The sequence below is a fragment of the Sinohyriopsis cumingii genome, unplaced genomic scaffold (assembly GCF_028554795.1).
Source record: "Sinohyriopsis cumingii isolate HCF-2022 unplaced genomic scaffold, ASM2855479v2 utg000881l, whole genome shotgun sequence".
Taxonomy (NCBI): domain Eukaryota; kingdom Metazoa; phylum Mollusca; class Bivalvia; order Unionida; family Unionidae; genus Sinohyriopsis; species Sinohyriopsis cumingii.
The window spans coordinates 1,064,604-1,084,108 of NW_028315939.1; the positions used below are offsets into that span (position 1 = coordinate 1,064,604).

Here is a 19,505-nt window from a genome sequence, read left to right on the forward strand (position 1 = left end):
TGAAGTAATAGGATGCGTATATTGTTACTTACCTGGGAAACGACTAATGTCGCGACTAGCACTTCAAGGGTTAAACATCAATATGTGAATACCAACATGTATTTAATCAGCATACTTGGTGACATTATTTTTGAAAATATTTAACTAAAACTTTTCACTGCCCTGTTCACGTTATATTCTTCATAATATCAGTTGAAGTCACAAGTGAACCTGACAAGAGGCAGAAACATAATTATCTTGGACATTGCAGTATCTAGGCAGTACGTATGTGTTCATTAGACAGGCCGTAATTATAATTCAGTTGGCATATACATTAAGGAATATATAAAATTCATAAGAAACATGATATAAAAATTCTGTGATTATTTATTTAGCTATTTAAAAAATAATAGTCCAAAATGTATTACACATCACGATGTTGGATAATCAGTGTGGTATATAAGGTCAAGGCTATTTTCTTATATCACTCATTTTGTGATGATAATAACATAACAGCCAAGAAATCATATCGAACAAATACAAAATAATATGCCAGTACGTGCTGATTATTACAACCTATAATTATCAATAATTTTTTTAATATAATTAAAGCGTGAATGGTCATATTAAGAAAATCAGTTTCTAAAAATAGATGCACCTACATGGCATGCATGGCACATTTTTACTCTTGGCCGTAGTGTGATTCAGTAAGATATAGAACTATATTTCATGCAAGGATAGACTATAATACTTCATTTCATCGTTGATGAAAAACTCCGGGACTGTTTTGTCAGCAACAATGAAATTAAGCATCAAGGTTTTGATGTTGTTATATCTTTGAAGCTTCAAATTATTCGTACTTTACGTGTGACTAATATTCTAAATTTTTCAAGCGCAATTCAATGGCCTTCACAGAAACATTTTATAAAGTTATTCATTCACTTGGCCTGCTTTTCATACATGGGCTTATTAAAGGTTATTAAAAATATTTCATAGTAACTTCTTGTTATTTGTCATTAGTGATGTGGTAAAGGATAGGTAAATCTCTCTGTTAAGGCCTATACATGTGAGGGAAAACAAAATGATCTTGCCTAATGATGTTTTATTTCATTGAAGAGCTGATCTCAAATATAAATATCAACTATTTAGCAAATCACTTGTTCTCAGACTTTCATGTTGATGAACAAAACAAACAAACATAACAATAAGAAAAAACTATCTACAATTCTACTGGAGCACATCACAGCTACTGCTCTACAATGAACATGCTTTGATGAAACAGGCTGTGACATTTTATTCAGCATGGATGGATGGTGCAAATGACAGAGCCAAATTTTGTTTCTTTGCATCTTTTTTGTCCATGCTTGAAGTGGATTTTTTCCTTTTAAGTGTCCGCAGTCTGTGTTTCAGTATTGTCCAGTGTCACTGGGGCAACAGATTTTTGATGCATGGCAACATTCCTGCACTTGAAACTTCCTATGAGCTGCCTCGCCAAATTAATTAAAAAATGTAACTGTCTGAATCGTTTTCTTTTTTTATGACTGAGGATGACTCCTCACCATTGCTATAAAACCATTGATTATGCAGATATTTATAATGAAATTTAACATATATCGCCACCATTTCTTTGATGATTGTCCAACTGGATATTTGGCCCTGAGTTGGTCACATGTCAACCCTCAGGAATATTGTTGGTAATTTGTGACAGACTTTGGACAGTTAACCTGTCGCACTGTCCCGTCTTTTTATTTCTGGTTAGCAGTATCAGTGATGGTTGGATCTGCTGTGGATAGGACTGTCACTGGTTTCTTGTCCTTCCAGTGTGGCTGTCAGGTTTCCATCCTGTTGTATTAAATGGTCTCCTTGCTCCATATATGGTGGATATTTAAATTCCTCTGGGAAGCCTTTGCGGTTTTTCCTCATGGTGCCATAGGCATATATACCATGTCTCAATAAACTTCGCGCCAAACGAATGGATGTATTAAAAAAAGTTTTCAAAATATACATGATAAAATTTTCCTCTCAAAGACATAGTAAGCTTTTGCACAACTCAATATCCAAGACCCTTCATGCTCTCATTTGCTTCATCTGTATCTTCCTTCCCCTGGTAAAACTCAAACTGGTGACAGAAACCAGACAAACCATCACAGCACATCCATACTTTCAGACCCCACTTGATTGGCTTTGAAGGAAGATAGTGCTTGGCCTTGTGATATCCCTTGAATGCAATCATACCTGTACAGTGCATTATCTTCTTGATAAATCATTTATTGAACTATTGTATGAAATTTTAATCAAAACTTAAAACAGGATCGGTGAATGGAAAGTTATATTTTTTAATTTTTTTATTTCATTTTTATTATTATGAAAAGGTATGGAATAAAATATCAGATATTCATGAGTCTGATGTTTAGGTTTATGTAAGGATATATGATAGGTTGTAGTTGAGTGATTAAGGATACCTAATGTATGTTTTTGTGTGAATATGATATGCACGCATGAGTGGTTCATATTGGACATACAATTTAACATGAATATATTATGGGCTTTAAAAAAAAATTTTTTTTTAAATTATCACAATAATGTAAAGATGAAAGAATACAATATGTATGTATTTGTATTTCTTTTATGATGTCTGTATGTGAGAGTGTGTCTGCTGTGCAATTTACTCTTGGGAAGAAATACATTATCAGTGGTTTGATGATGTCGAGGCTTGTATGTTTTCTCAATGGTTGCCAGAACTTCATCCAGTATTGGACGTATTTCGTGAAGTTTGTCATGGTTAGGGTGATCTGCAGGAAAATTAGTGTTGTCATCGTTTAGGTGAAGGTACTGGAGGAGTTATTCAAACCTCCTGCGTGGCATTACATTTTTGATTTCTTCAATGGATAGAAAATTGTCATTTGACCAGTAAAAATTATGGTCAGGAACTTTGATTATCCCCATGAAGATAAACATGCCAATAAAGGCAGTCATCTCAAGCACACTGGTCTCTGTCCAGTTTGCATCACTGATTTCATAATCCACATGTTGTTCAGCTGCAAATTTATTTGCATCACTTAAAATCTTTTCAAAAATTCCAACTGGAAAATAGAAATGAAAATAATCTAGTTCTGGTGCCGTTTCCTGCAGATTATATGTTGGTCCTGACTGCTGAGTAAATGGACTTGTGTCAACATCTTGCACATCTGCAAACCAATTTGGCTGATCATCATCAGTGTCACTCGAGGCTGATGACATTTCAGTGTTGATATTTGAAGACAGAATTTCAGATCCTTCGTCATTAAAGGCATAATTGTTTATAAAATCTGGTATTTTGTTGGAACCAATCCAGAAAAATCGTTTTCACTTCCAGACAAATCACTGTAATTAACAGGCGAGGACAACATTGCCATGATGAGGCCAGGAAATTCCTTTCGTAAATAAAGTTGTTTTTGTCCGGTATCGTCTGTTATACGATTTGATTGAAACTTTGCATATTGAAATGAATGGAAGAAGTGAACAATAGAAACATTCTTAATTTTATTTTATTTTATATGACCCGCAGTTATAGCAGATTTCGTGTTTTAAACACGTTAAAACTACATTTAACATTACAATGTATGGAAGAAGACTGATTTTCCACATAAAAAACAATGACATTACGAATTTATACTGCTAAAGTAAACTTCAGCATTATATTTGGAAAAATTACAATTATGAGTAACATATATATGTTGCAAAGGCCATAATAAGTACATCAAATTGAGGTAATAATATCGACCTACGATGCCATTTTGGATGCGGCCATGGAAAAAACCCTATGTATAATTGGTTAAATTTAGCTTTATATGTTCTAATGTTAGGAAATACGTCATTAAAGTCAAATGTGATTTACTTTTTGACCAGCGTTCGGTTACTTCGCAGCTAATCTACATTTAAATGGAAGATGTAACATATTCAGAGTAGTTACTGTGTAATGTGTAGATGGGGGGGCAAAGGTAAAAGTGTAGTTATGTGAAAAGGAGGATGGGGGCAAAGTTAGTGTTGTTCCGATTAGTTGGTTGAGCGAACCATTTAGATAATTGATTGTGAACTCCATAATCGATTGTGTGTAAAGGGAGACTACTTTTTAATTGTATGCAAAGCACAAAGGTTAGTAAAACTTCCAGCCACTAAAGTTGACATGAAATTTATTAATTCCCTTCACAACTACAAATATAAAACCTTAGGATATTTTATAGGTGCAGAATTTCATAATTAGAAACATATAGTCATTATTACATGATCAAGCTGTTAAATTGTTGACTTAATAAATTTAAACACATTTTGATGATTTGTTTCAGTTTAAATGCAATATCATTTGTAGCATTTGTAAACTATGACAAACAAGAAAACCAATGTCCTTCTACACTTAAAATTATGGAAACATCACATATGAATGAAAGAATTTTGGGGGATTGTAGCAGTATTTCAGTTACATATGACTTAAAAGCTATAAAAAGTTGCGTTCATTTAACAAAGTTGTAGAACAAAAATAACACACAACACAATAGACAAAAATGTAATATTATCAGGTTAAAGTATACATATTATTAAATGAGATTACTACTGTATATTAACATCTTGAACTCTTGATCAAAGATATAACTGTATAACAAACAAAAATTAAAATTTGCTCTTAGTAACCAATTATAATCAATTATCAGTTGGTTAAGTGGAACTGATTATCAATTATGAATTTCTGACTGATTCCCATTACTAGGCAAAGGTAAAGGCATAGAAAATCGTACCTGAGGAGTAAAGGGTTATAGCACTAAGAGCACCTGACTGTGATCATTACAGTATTCCAGATAGCAATCATTGAGCAAAAGCTGCACATATAGACTAGTTAAACTGAGTAATGAATATAAATCATTTTTCAGTATATTTTGTCTTTGTTTTCTGATTCCAAAATCATATGGATTTTTTCCCTTTTTGGCAAGAATTTTGACCAGCTGCAGAACCAGGTTAGTCATAACGCTGTATCTGATTCATACTTGCTGTAAATTGTAATTCTTGCATTAATATATTGATTACTCTTTTTATGCCCAAATTATGCTTTTTTGCTACTTATAATAGCAATAATTACGCTTATGCCTTTCATTGGTTTGGCATCTATGTGGATGGACAAAAACAGATGTCATGCCAGTCAACCCCCATTGCAGTGTTTTGAAGTTAAATGTAGAAAAGCCTAATTAAAACAAACAATGTAAAAAGTAGAGCACATTTTTCAATGCAATAATCAAACAATTTAGCCCTGGGGGAACCATGTACTCCAACAGTATGTAGCTTTATTGAGGTTAAGATAAATGAAATAAGTAAGAATTAAAAAAATGAAATTAAGATATTTATCTGATCAAAATACCTGTCTGAACTAGCTTACTGTAGCAGTTATGGACTTAAAAGCCCTAGTACAGCAGTATGAAACAGGTAATACATTGGGCAGAGTTTCATCCATGCCAGCCATTGTGCATTTGGTGTAATCAGTACGTTTTGTCACTAAATTACATTTTATGCTTGCCACTATATGGACTGTACATCTGTGGGTACATTAAAAAATATAATGAAAGCAATAAAAAGTTGTTTTGTCATTTTTGTTATCATCTCATTAATTCCACTCATAAATTTGAGGAATCTTCTTGAAAAGATGACTTCTTTATAAGAAGAGATGAGTACTGGAAGTACTTTCCATATTTTCTATCTATAGCAATTGTATATGATCCATTTCCAAGAAAACAAGTTTTGGCTTGCAGATTCATTATATTAAGAAGCTAGTTTGTTAGTAGACGTGTCTTTAGGTTTAAAGAAAATGGTGCCAGATGTTAAGCAAAGTGCTTTACAGTGTGACTTGTAACTGTTATATGATGGAAAATGTTAGAACAGATGGATCTCTTCAAACTTCCAAACATGTCATTTCAGAAAAAGGACAAATCAACACTACTTTACAAACTTTAAAAGAAGAATATGAGAGTAATGTTGTTGTAGGGTTTAACGCCATTTTTCAGCACAAGATAGGCTATACATGGTGGCCAGTATAATTGGTTGAGGAAGAACCCTGGAAAACCCCAAGAAGAACCACCGACCCACAAGAAGCTACTGGCAGGCTTTCTCACGTACCCACATTAGCCGAGCCTGAGACTCAAACTCACGCAGACAGAGGTGAGATGGCAGTGATCCGTAACGGTGAGCGCTTTGGACCATTCAGCCACTCGGGGTGAGAGTAATGTAATACAGCCCATGGATTGAGCACATGATCATGCTCATTGCAGAATTCAAGTTCACATTCATTCAGCGGAAGCTATTTGTAGACTAGTTGAAGTGAGTGCTGAATATAAATAATTTTTCTGTATATTTTGTCTTTGTATTCTGGTTCAGACCCATATGGAATCTGCCCTTTGTTAAAAGTGAAAATGTTATCTTTTTCATACATGCTGTAATTCTGGCATGTAATGAATAGATTCCACTTTGTATGCCCAAATTATGCTTTGTTGCCACTTATAATAGCAGTAATCACACTTACACCTCTTGGGTGTTTTGGCCTGTGTGGAGCTTATGTGAATGCTCTTAATTTTGGAGCAGAAGTACCCAAAAGGCAATAGCTGTGATCTGTGGAAAATTGCACATAATAGCCACAAGGAACAGTATTGAAGCTGGCTAAGTTTTTGCCCCATTCAGACACCAGACTAAAGTGGGTTTTCAGCACAGAGCAATATATACACAGGTAAGGAACAGATTATCCTCAAAAACCATATAAAAGATTGATGCTTATACATTTAAAGGTGACATTTTTAAAAGGTTTTGATTTCATTACAGTGCTAACATTAGAGTAGGAAGAGAGATGTATATTGATATACTAGGTAAATATTGAATAATAGCCATTTATTTCTCCCCTCATTTTTCTTCTAGCCCTCCCTCTTATTTTGGTGACAAGGAAGTAGTTTGCCCTTTCAGATAAAATCTTGGCAGATCTGCAGTAATACATTGAACAGGCAGTTCAGGACCTGCACAGTTTGTTGTGTTTTTTAATTCTGATGAACAAACAGCTTTAGACCCTAGTCTACCACTGGCGTGTATAAAGTACTTTAAATGTTGTTTTCTTTTTCTTCAGTCGCTTGAAGCTCTGAAGCTGGACCAGATTGCCAAAGATCGTCAGAGGGCACAGGAAGCTTTGTTATTGAAGCAGCAAGAAGAGGAGAACTTTGCTCGGGCCACACAAGAAAAGCTGAGACGATCCATGGAAATCAACAAGGAGAACCGAGAAGCCCAGATAAAGGCCTTGCAAGATAGATTGAGGGACCATGTAAGGAACAAGAAAAGGACCCAAACTTGAGTTATTATTTGCACACCGATGTATATACTAGCATAGATAAGAATTTGGTGAATTACAGTTGCGAACAGTTTTGTTTTGAGGGGGGTGTTTATTTTTTAAATTTCAGTTTTGGTAAGATCCACTGAGGCTTTCATTGGCTGATGTGCATCAAGAATGATGGCCATTTTCACTAGGCATTCCTTCTTTGTGTTTTTGTATTTTCTGCCACTTACTATTGACTTCCACCTTGATGTGTTAGAACTCGATGTGCCCATCACAATCTTGTGAAAAGAACTAGATTTAGTATCAGTAATAGTATGCCTGTTGCAGTTGCATAGCTTCAGAACTAAATTAACATAGACTCCAGTTTGCTCTCATTGTAGTAGCCATAAATTCATTTTTGGATGACATAGTTGATCAGTTCAGCTCCAAAACGCTTTTCAGAAATATGCCTACCTTGTGTCAGGAACACATGTCTGACATCTATACAACCATGAAAAATTCTTGAATTTAAGGTGTTGCCTTGATACCTCTTGAGAATGAATGCAGTACAATAGCACTGAATCAAGTATATAACTTTAATAAAATGTTTTTGTTTGCATATTTTTTCCCAAAAAAATGGGATAAAATTAGGTGGATCAAATAAGATAATGACACTTGTGGTTACTAGATGAATTGGTGTCCCATTATGCTCCTATAGGAATGGATTCTGTTTATGATTGAAAATGGTAGTGTGATCCTTTTTCTATAAGGAAAATTACTCTTTGAAATCATGGGAAGTCCTTGGAAAATATCTTCCAGGCAAGTCAATTAGAATCAAGAATGATAATCCCCTTGTGTTTAAATGCTGATATAATTCATAATGTTCCTTTGAAAAATATTTCTCCAAGTTTCTTCACTCTAGGTTTTGGCACAGTATTCATACTCTTTGATGAGACTAATTTTATTCTGTATGGAGAATTCAGTCCTAGCTGTTCGTTCAAAGATCACAACATGAGAGTGAAGACAACAGTAATGATTACTTCAATACATGTATGTAATGATTTTTCTCGTTTAAAAAGCAGGGGAGTGAATCTGGCTTTTAGAATTACTGTTTTGCCTGTCTCTGTTAGTGAAGCAATAAAAGCAAGACCACAAGCCAGGGGAATTTTAGAAAAAGAACATAATAGAAACTCTTCTATGGATCATATATACATACAAATAACATCAACAAAATAGAAACTCTTCTATGGTTCATGTATACATACAAATAACATCAACAAAAGAGAAACTCTTCTATGGATAATATACATACAAATAACATCAACAAAAGAGAAACTCTTCTATGGATCATATATACACACAAATAAAATCAACAAAATAGAAACTCTTCTATGGATCATATTACATACAAATAACATCAACAAAATAGAAACTCTTTATACATACAAATAACATCAACAAAAGAGAAACTCTTATATGGATCATATTACATGCAAATAACATCAACAAAAGAGAAACTCTTCTATTGATCATATATACATACAAAAAACATCAGCAAAAGAGAAACTCTTCTATGGATCATATTACATGCAAATAACATCAGCAAAAGAGAAACTCTTCTATGGATCATACATACATACAAATAACATCATCAAAATAGAAACTCTTCTATGGATCATATATACATACAAATAACATAACAAAAGAGAAAGTCTTCTATATATATACATACAAATAACATCAACAAAAGAGAAACTCTTCTATGGATCATATATACATACAAATAACAACAACAATTAGACAATAAGCAGATAACCATAATTTTTCTTATCGAGAAGAGTTTATAAATAATTCAACTTAATAATTTGGACTAGCCTGTTGTGAGACTAATTTCTCTAAACATGAGAGTATTATTATTATTTAACCTTACATGTCCTTGGGACTGTTTATGGCCTACTATGGTATTTCTTAATCTGAAATAATCTAGTCCAGCATTCATCATAGATTTAGTAGCTAAACTGTTTTCCAAATTTTAAGTAGGATTTGGTTTAATGGGATTTTTTTTATAAAAAAAATAGGTGAGTAATTGCTTTTCTGCCAACATCATCCATGTTAACATTTTTTAAGTCAGAAACAGTGCTTATACTGACCAGCATATGGAGATAGGTGGGACACCAGCATCCATATAATTAGTATGTTTATTTTCACGACACAGTTTTTACTTTGTTACATTGATTAAGCAACTTAACTATGTAAAGTAGACAAATGAAATTTGGTATGCATGTCTGTAATCACATGATGATCTGTTTAGATTTTTAAGCCATTACCTTGATTTTTGGGGGCTTTTTAAACGTGTTTTGGAATTTTTTAAACAAAATCCATGTTGGAACAACTTTGCAAAATCCAAAAGAAATGAAGTTTTGATGTGCATGATTTTACGCATATCTAGCTGACCTGATTAGAGTTGTAGCTGTTTTTCAAAACTTTACGTTTGAATATTTACAGGGTTCCCATGTTACTGGGAAATCAGGAAAAAGTGGTGAGAAATGAATATTTTCCCGACTGTGAAAAGTCCTTCGAATTTCGTAAATATTGATGAAAGTCAGGAAAACCCTGGGAATTTCCAATTGAAACAATCATATAATTGAGTAGTAACTAAATTGATCATGAGTTAAATCTATCGAGTTCTAACCAGAATATTCAGAGGGTGCAGTATGGATCATTTGGGTGCTAGCAATAAACATATGCTGAGTAAATCCAAACGCTCAGTGGATTAGATTCGTCTAGTAGACTTTCATCTTCAAAGTCAGCTCGATATCCGTATCTTTCCTAACATGGTGGTGGAAAAGCATAGCTGCTTACCGGATGGCCTAGCAAACCTTAAATGTTGTTAGATCGAGTGATACATGCATGAAATCAATATGAAAATTACCTATTTTCCCAGAAATTGTGACTATTATAATCATTATGTCTTTAATCTGCTGAAAGACAATATAAAACTACGGCATTGATGAAATGTGACCTGGTACACGCGATTTGCATTGCTAGTCGCACGAGTACAGAAATCTAACAACCCACATTTTCAAATGTTGTAGAGAAAAAAAATATCAAATGAAAGTCGTATACTGGTTGTAATAAAAATACAAAAACGAAAGAGCACAAAATTTTCCATATTTATATTTTCCGAGAACAACTTCTAGAGTTTTGTTGTATCACGTGACTACCACATTGACATATGCTCTCTGCTTGATCAATCAGACTGGCCAGATTGCTGGTTTTTACAAAAAGTATCAGACTTTCATTTAATATAATTAAATTTCTGTACAACAACATTAAAAAGGAGTGTGTTGTTGCTATCACGTGACTATTGGACTTCGATGTCATCATTTGAGATGTGTGAAGTCATGTGACTTGTAATGCAAATGGCAAGTACAGGGTCAGGTTGCCTTAGTTTTGTCTAGTCTGTCAGCAGATTAAAGACATAACGAATATAATACTTGCCATTTATGAGAAAATAAATCATTTTCCTATCAATTTCATACAGGTTTAACATACATTTAAATTTTCTAGGCCCACTGGTAAGTGACTATCATATGTCGCTACCACATGGTAGCAGCAAATTCCAAATTTGTTATATGCAGTTGCAATGACCCCACACCCAAATATCCAAATATGAAAAATGGGGGTGGGAACATTCAGAAGAAACCCAGATTAAAAAATGGACTGCTATTCATTTTAAGCCAGATTTGTAGTCCAAATTGTGGAGTCTCAGAGTTGAAATGAGAAATTGTCGCCCCATGTATTATATATTAAAAATGATTCAAGCCTCTCTGTCAGTACAGGTTTGGTTACTGGTTTATCGAATTACAAGAAGACAGGTTGATTTTACAGAAAATTCAGTCCTTGTTTATACAAAGGTATATAATTTTGAAGGTCTTTTGTCAAAATTTAAATCAACCCTTTTGAAAATGTTTTTTAAATGATGCATTTTTAACCAGATCGTTCGAAGGAGATTAGGTTGTTTGAAAAATTTTGTTTGGGATTTTATTGGCATAGATAAATTCAGGGTTAAACTCTTTTCGTTACAAGACATGGTTCTAATTATTTGCTTTTATTGTTATATATATATATATATATATATATATATATATATATATATATATATATATATATATATATATATATATATATATAATAAACTGACTACGAAAATGTGCAAAACTAGTATCTAACTGGCATGAGCGCTTTCGACTCTTAATGAGTCTTTTTCAAAGCAAATACAAAACATGGACAAGACAAATAAACATATATATACTGTAATAGGAAATGTTTACTTTCTTTAAGATGCATTGATATATAGGATTCTTTAGAATCAAAGGTTTGAAAAGAAACAAAACTAATTTATGTTCATTATGTTGTTCCCACTCAGCAACATAATGCAGTCAGCAAAAAAAAAGTTAGAATTTTTATTCTGTACATTGAAATGACTTTACATGCCAATTTATAGGAATATAATCAAACTTGTTTCGTGTGGTACATTTTGTGGTTTTGTACATGATCATCTTTTCTGACAGATGTTTTGGAGATTCTTGAAAGAGAACCATCTTTAGATTTAGAAAATGCATGTTTTATAATCTAAAATGTTCTTTAATTCCATTCAGTAATGGTCATATATGAACCTTGACAAAATTAATTTCATCCTGGAAAAACCATGGAAATGATCCGGAAATTTATCTTTAGAAAAGCGTGGGAACCATGTATTTATTATCTGAAGTGATAATGTACATGTTTTACAATCATAGATCTAGTATATGTTGTGTTAATACCATTTGTGCTTAATAAATCATAGAAGGGTAATAAATTAATTAGAAGATGTGGAAACTTTATTGCATCCAATAATTTCTTGGATATCCATGGTATGGAGCTGTTATTTCTTCTTAATTTACCTGAAGCAGCTAAATATTCCACCAAGGTTATCTTCGTTTCCCAACCAGCTGAATGCCTGTGTGTATGTATCCTGTCTAGGTTCAAAGTGTTTGAAGTTACTTCTCTGCTGCCTTGTAGCAACAAATATTCAAGAACATAGATTATTGTTAGTATATATTATTTTAACAATTCTGTTAAACCAGAAACTTGGAGATCTGACTAGTCTGTACATTGCAAGTTTTTGTAATATTGTGAACCTTAGGGCATGCACCACACTGGGCATCAAGATCATTGTCACAGATTAATGTTAAGTGCTATTCGTCAGCTGTTGTCTTTGCAATTATTGTATTTATTCATTGAACTTTTTTCTCCTTCAATTTGCATATATTTTATTTTGTTTATTTTTTTTATTTTATTTTTTGCCTTGCCTTAATCATGCTTGGAATGTATGTTGTAATGTATTTTTAATTTTACCCCTTCCCCCTTGTACATCTCTCACAGCTGTTGAAGGTGGAGGAAACCTGCAAGAAAGGCGAGGAGTTGAGTAAAGAGTTAGATGACAAAATCAAAAACAAACTGGAGGTTAGTGAGGAGAAACGAAATGCCCAAATTCAAGCATTGGTAGAACGCCTCAGGGAACATGTGAGTGATTTGGCGAGAATATATTGTAATTTTTAAATTTTGTGAAACTTTGGTGTTGGACTGTCCATTACTAGATTTGTATTGAGATAAAAGCAAAGATTTCTGCATATAATTTAAGGATAGTCTTGATTGGACAGAAATTTGAGTCAGAAAGGTTGAAAGTATATATAATAGTTAAGGAAGATTCATTTTAGGTGGTTGTTGCTGTTACAGATTGTGAAGTATCTGTTGGTGGAAATGGTAAAATGTGCAACAGTAGCACCACTATTCCTAAAATTTGAGTGTGCATCTCCATTCTAATGCATTTTAAGCAGTTATTTCCAGAAGTACAGCGTAGTTCAAAGTTTTTCATGTAAAAGTTGCAAATGGCATTTCATTGCATATATCTATTTTACTAGCTTGGACTAGTCTTGTCAAATAATAGGGAGAAAAAAAAGAAATCATTATGATCTGATCCAGATTTTGCCTTGTCTGTGTTTGGTTCAGATCTTAGTTTTCATATTAGATTCAGTGGAAGTGGTAAGTGAATATGACTAACGGTACAGTAGTACCCCCAGATGCTTTAATCTGCCCTAGTTTTTCTTTAATATGCCTGTATAATAGGCACTTTTGCATTTACGTTAACAGCATTAAGTAGAAATTTTTCAGCTAAAAAAGAGAACATGTTGAAGGTGAAATGGACAATCAGCCACTTGGCACATAAATGCAAAAAGAAACATTCACATTCTTAGCCATGCACAAACAGAAAACAAGAAAGCCAAAGGTTACCTTTGTTGGGTTCAATGTGTTGATTCAAGCATTATGCAGGGCTTGAAAATTTTGACTATTGGTCCAAGAGCAGTAATACCCTACATTGTACAGGTCTGCACAAGTCAGGTATCAGTCCAACAGCTAAGTCTGACATGCGAATTATTATTATAGTGCTTTAACATAAACGGAAATGGGGGTCAGGTGGGTGGTGAATACAAAATCAAACTTCAGACGACTGCTTATGATATTTTAAAATTTTCAAATCGTGTGATGATGCCTTTTATTGGTGGATCCACATTGAACCTCATTACTCTAGTTAACTAAATTTTAAAGTGTTTAAAGTGTAGAAGTTCTCAACTTCAGATAAATTTACAAATAAAAAGAACACATTTGAAATTCAAAGCTCATTCACTGAAACAGATGGGAAAACAACTCATAAATTAAATTTATGTACAGTCATTGACTCCAAAAGTAACAATTCACATGGCAGATAGTCTGAGATTCCTCTGGCATTTCCCACACCAATTGAAATTTATTGACATTTTTGTGGTCAAAATATCTGAAATGGGATGGGAAAGGTCAGGAAAACTCATGACTTGGTAGACTGCTCAACCTCAGATGAATTTTGCCTTGGCCCCCAAAGTGTATGTGCCCTGTTTTCTCAGAAGAAAGCAGTCATTATGCAATGGTCTTATGACAGAAATTGACAAGTTCTGGTCACTTTGACATGGTGAATAAAGGTTATGCACTCTGCTTTGTAAATGTTTGGGTAATCAGAGGTTTATGATTGAGATGGTGTGTTTTATTTACTTGCAGTAACCTTTCCGGTGCAAGTAATGTGCTCACAGTGCTTGTTTCACATGCTATTATTGGGTCAGTTATAAAATTGGACATGCCTTTGTTGACTCTGGGGATGCAGCGAAACAAAAACAACTTTTCATCATACTCAATCCCTGGCAAAGACTTTTTCCAGTGATCCTGGAAAGTCTGAATACATTTATTTGTATCAGAATTTATCTCCTTTTCAAACCTGGGATGTGCTAATACCTTAAGTTGAACACATCTTGTATCACAAATTCTTGGTTGATTCTTGCCTTCCGCTGGTAAATTCATACTTAACTCTTAAAGTGCTTTGAACAACATTAGTTGTGCTGCTGGTAGAGGTCTTGTAGTGCTTGTCACAACTTCAGTTTTTCTGGTAAGCAACAATGTATGCATCCTGTTACTTCAACTTGACATGACTGCATGTAAAACTATTTGATTGGTACATTGGGGCCAAGAATAAGTATTCTATTGACTATGCATTTAGCAAAGAAGTTTTAGAAATACTTGATTATAAACACATGGTACATGAAAAAAATTAAAATGGCTGATGCAGAATACAATGTTAATTTCTTTCAACAAATACTGGCAGCAGATAGTGATGATGACATTGATTTTGAAGGATTTGAAGAAGATGAGATCATTGTAGTTGGAGAAATGTAGAAGTTTCTATGAGTAATTTTGAGCCAGAAATTGATGTCGAACAGGAGTTTAATGTACATGCTGGCCAGAAGAAAAAAGATGGAGTGCCTGTCAGCAGGTTGATAGCGGTTGAGATAACAGTTACCGAAACTATAGACTACTTACGACATTTTTGATGAGTTATTGCAGTTCATAGTAAATCAAACAAATGGTTATGCATATCAGAGAGAAAGTGTAGTAGGCTTGAAAGAGACAGTTGCATAAGAAAATGGCATCCTGTCACACTTGACCTGCTGAAACTTTTTCACATTGATTATAACAATGGCAATCTGATTAAAATCAGATCTCTGCTATCCTATGTGAAGATCTGACGATGACTGCTTAAGAGTCATGTTCAGGTGAGCTTTGAATTAGCTAAAGGAATTGCAGCTTTCAAAAGTATGAAAGTGAATCAAATCGTTTGGTACACATTCATGCTCTTCATCCACACTGCTCAGTCTCCTAATGCAAAGATATAAGACTTCTTCTGAGTGGTTGATAAAATTAGCAATTATGGTTTTAAAAAATAGGTTCCCATAATATGACCTCTAAGCGGTCACTGTCAATTCTTCATATATAACAGTGGAGATCTGATTTTATTCAGATTGATAGCAATGGCTTTGGTACATAAGTTTGATTCTGATTCCTACTGGGCTACTGATGATGTGATATCAACCCTATACTTAAGCAAAAATAAATGACTAGGGATAAATTTCTCGCTATTCTGAGCAATTTACTCCTGGCAGACAATGAGAACAATGAAGGTGAACCTTTACGCAAGATGTGCCCAATGATTGCAAGACCAGAAGCATTTGCCAAGGTTTATCAGCAGATATATACTACAGTTTTACCTGCCCTTGGAGAGGTCATCTATAACCCTGCCAAGCCTCTCAGGGTTTGGTATAAAGCTGTTTCAGGTGTGCAAGGCAAGCATTATATATTGTATTGGCTACCACATTGAGATTGGTAAAACAGGTCGAGACCTTGACAATTACTGTGAAGGACTAGAACTAAACATTGGCAAGTTGAGTAAAACAAAGGAAAATTGTGATTGGTTTGCTCTACAAGTGTGACCTTCTGCAAGTATGACACAGTATATATATGGATAACTGTTATTCCTCGCCTGAACTTTTTAATGAACCTGAATTGCAAAACACCTGTGCATGTGGAACCCTGTGAACAAATAGGGTAAGTGTTGCACAGGCAGTGAAGGTTAAGGAAATAACTAAACTAGAGCGAGTATATATTTTTTATACATAAAGGACAATTTACCACTGGTGAAATATCTCAAATAAGATGTAAATATGATCTCCAGTTTTTATGAAGCAGAGGTAGCAGTTATCAGTAACATAAAGTTTGCATCCAGTGCTCCCGTAATTGAAACCAACCTGTATAGTGGATTATATGAACAACATGGGAGGAGTAGATTTAAGTGACCAGTTTAACCAATACAATCCTGTACTAAGGAAATCCCAGAAATGGTGGAGAAAACTATTTTATGATCTGTTGAATGTCTGCATTGTAAATGCCTATCGGTTGTTCCAGAAATTCTCACCTGTGCAGAAGAAATCAAGTCGCCATGATTTCTGTCTTTCAATTGGGAAGGCATTGGTTTAGGAAGCAAGAGGTGTGTCTGAACCTTCTATGAGAGGACAAATATTTGCTGGTGAACTACCAGAATGTCTGATCATGAGGCAATTCCCTGAATTTATTCCAGCTGCACCTGGAGCTAAATGAGCACTCCCTGCAAGTGTCGCTTGAATAAGAGAAGGAAGGGTAGGGATGAATTCTAAAGAAAGCAAACATCCTTCAGATGTGAGACATGCCAAGTGGCACTTTGTGTACCTGACTGTCAGGTTATTCCACACACATGTAAGTTACAAAAGAAGTGAAAATATAGGTTCTTACGAGTTAGAATAACACCTGAACATGTAATGAACTTGATAGATGACTCAAAGTGATATCATAAGTGGACATGAGATAATGGAAACAAACTGGAATAAATAACAAGTGTAAAATTTACATGAACATTTATTACTGTGGTGTAAACTTTCCTCCAACATTCTTGGAGTGGATGTTGATAAAACTGACCTTTTCTCTGCCGAGATTTTCATTTGGATATAACATTGTAAATGATATAACATGTACCTGAATATGGTTGAACTACTTAAGAATATTGTACTTCTTGGACATTTTTTAACTTTTCCATTAAAAAGAAGCATAAATATAGATGAAATACAAGGGTAATTTTCATATAGGGTTAATGTATCTCTTATGTACAGTAATTAAAATACATGCAATTTTCAAAATAGAACAAAGTTTTTATTTCTTTTATACTGCAAAACAATATAACATTACGGGTTACATGAATTTGTAGCTTATCTCGAACATATAGTAAGCCGATGATATTGATGCTAAGTTTTTGCTATGGATGAGAACAAAGTTTTGATGTTGATCAAGCTTCGAAGGGTGAACAGTGCAAGTTTATAGATTTTTAATAATATTTTACACTTCTAGTTACTTAATTTTGAGTGACTTCCACTTGCACAAGTGCACTTGTATGACTCTTTTTCAGATGTGTTGAGGATAAAAAATCTGTTTTCTTCAATTTGTAGGAACAAATAAGAAATATTAAAGGTCTGCCGATGGACTAGTGCTGCTTACATATGACCACTCTGCAGATTAGAAAAATCTGTCTCAGACCCAGAATTTTCGGGCCCTGTATTAGAGATAGATAATTGCCACCACCATATATATATATATATATATATATATATATATATATATATATATATATATATATATATATATATATATATACATATATACATATATATAAAGATTGTGTAATGTTCAGTGATCTAAGAAGGAGTTATTAACCTTAATGGGTTTTTGGAACTGTGGTTTCTGAAAGTGAACTAGAGGTCATTAAAGTCTGTGTACTTAACAACCTTTTTAGTTGAAAATAATGATACATTCACAACATTAGATAGCACTTCTGAACTTATAAAATGCATGTTTTCCATGTTGACAATAGCAGCACATCATATTTTATTACACCTAACTGAAAATCAGTCTGACTTGTGAAAAATATTGACTGTCTTATTAGGAAAGGTATTATTAGGGTTATCAGATCTGTTGTGCTTAAAGGATTTTGTAAGGTAAAGTGCTAGATATTTATGGCAATTTATGTCAGTAATTTTATAAATATGACATTGTTGAAGAGATGGGGGAGGCAAAAGTACCAAACTGTTAAGGTAACATGCTGAAACATTTCCCATCTTTATAATAATAGGGAAAAAAAATGTGGTTATCTGTGAAATAATTGAGAAATAACTTTTCCCAACAATTGTTACTTTTATTGTTTCTTCTGAAATAATTAAATAGAAAGGGAATGGTTACTGATTCATACCATAGTGTAAAAAACATGATGCATTTGAAGTAAACCTTAGTCGGAGAGAAAAGTTCTAGCTTAAAACTGTACTTCAGCAGCTGATGAGTTCAGTCATTTCAGTTTGTATGTATCAATCACTCACTTTCTACCTTCTTATTTGTGCAAGCCTTATAATGCTTTTGTGGATTTTTGTTTATTATTTGCATGATTTCTTGCTTGTCACCTGTAATACAGACTTGAGCAAAATTTACGAAAATATATTAAACACTGGAAGTGACCTTATATTGGTTTTCGTAATATCTATTAAAAAAATTCTATCCGACCTGTAACCCTTTAAAAAAATTGCTTAGTAATCCTCTAGATTTGTTTGTTATAAACCAGTAAAGTTTTGAGCTAGCATCAAGGAACAGCTACTTAAAATATTTTTCAACCCAACCTGAGATTTGTCAGCAACAGACCCATGGCAGTTGTTCATTTTGAACACTGTTTGTTACGAGGAGCTAAGTTAAACCAATCTTGCCTAAGTTCAGTCATTTAGCAAACTTTGACTAAGAGCTTGTTGTAGGTGTAAATGTAGTTAAAAGTTGTTCATTCAGTATAGCAGGTGCCAAGTGACAGAGATTTTAGTCTATGATTGATGTTGTGATGTCTGTTGTTGATCTTTATTTTCTTTGCTTCTTAATTCAAAATCAGGATAAACACATTGAGGAGGTGTGTCGTGCCAATGAGGGCCTTGCCCGCAGCTCTGAGGCTAAGATTGATCAAAAGATGGAGAAGGCTTTGCAAAACAGAGAAATGCATCTGCGAAATATCCAGGCCAAACTTGCTGAACATGTAAGATAGATGACACAGAGTTGTGCATCCAGATAGACTTTTTTTATTTTATGCAGAAATAGGAGCTGAATGATAACCCAAGAAAATGCTTTCATTTTGTATTAGACTGCATTTTTCTCTTATCTTTTTACTTCCGATACTTGAAATAGTTCAAACATGCAGCAT

At 33.7% G+C, this 19,505-nt stretch overlaps 1 protein-coding gene across 8 annotated transcripts in view; it reads left to right on the forward strand.

Annotated features, from left to right (window-relative positions):
• The window catches only part of LOC149773125 (stathmin-like), a 104,908-nt gene that overhangs the window by 79,703 nt on the left and 5,700 nt on the right, over positions 1–19,505 (forward strand). For all 8 annotated transcript variants that reach the window (XM_089946790.1, XM_089946796.1, XM_089946793.1 and 5 more), the window contains 3 exons: positions 7,109–7,300; positions 12,719–12,859; positions 19,200–19,340. In XM_089946790.1, coding sequence (XP_089802916.1) covers positions 7,109–7,300; positions 12,719–12,859; positions 19,200–19,340 — 474 coding nt within the window. The remainder of the gene's footprint in view (positions 1–7,108; positions 7,301–12,718; positions 12,860–19,199; positions 19,341–19,505) is intronic.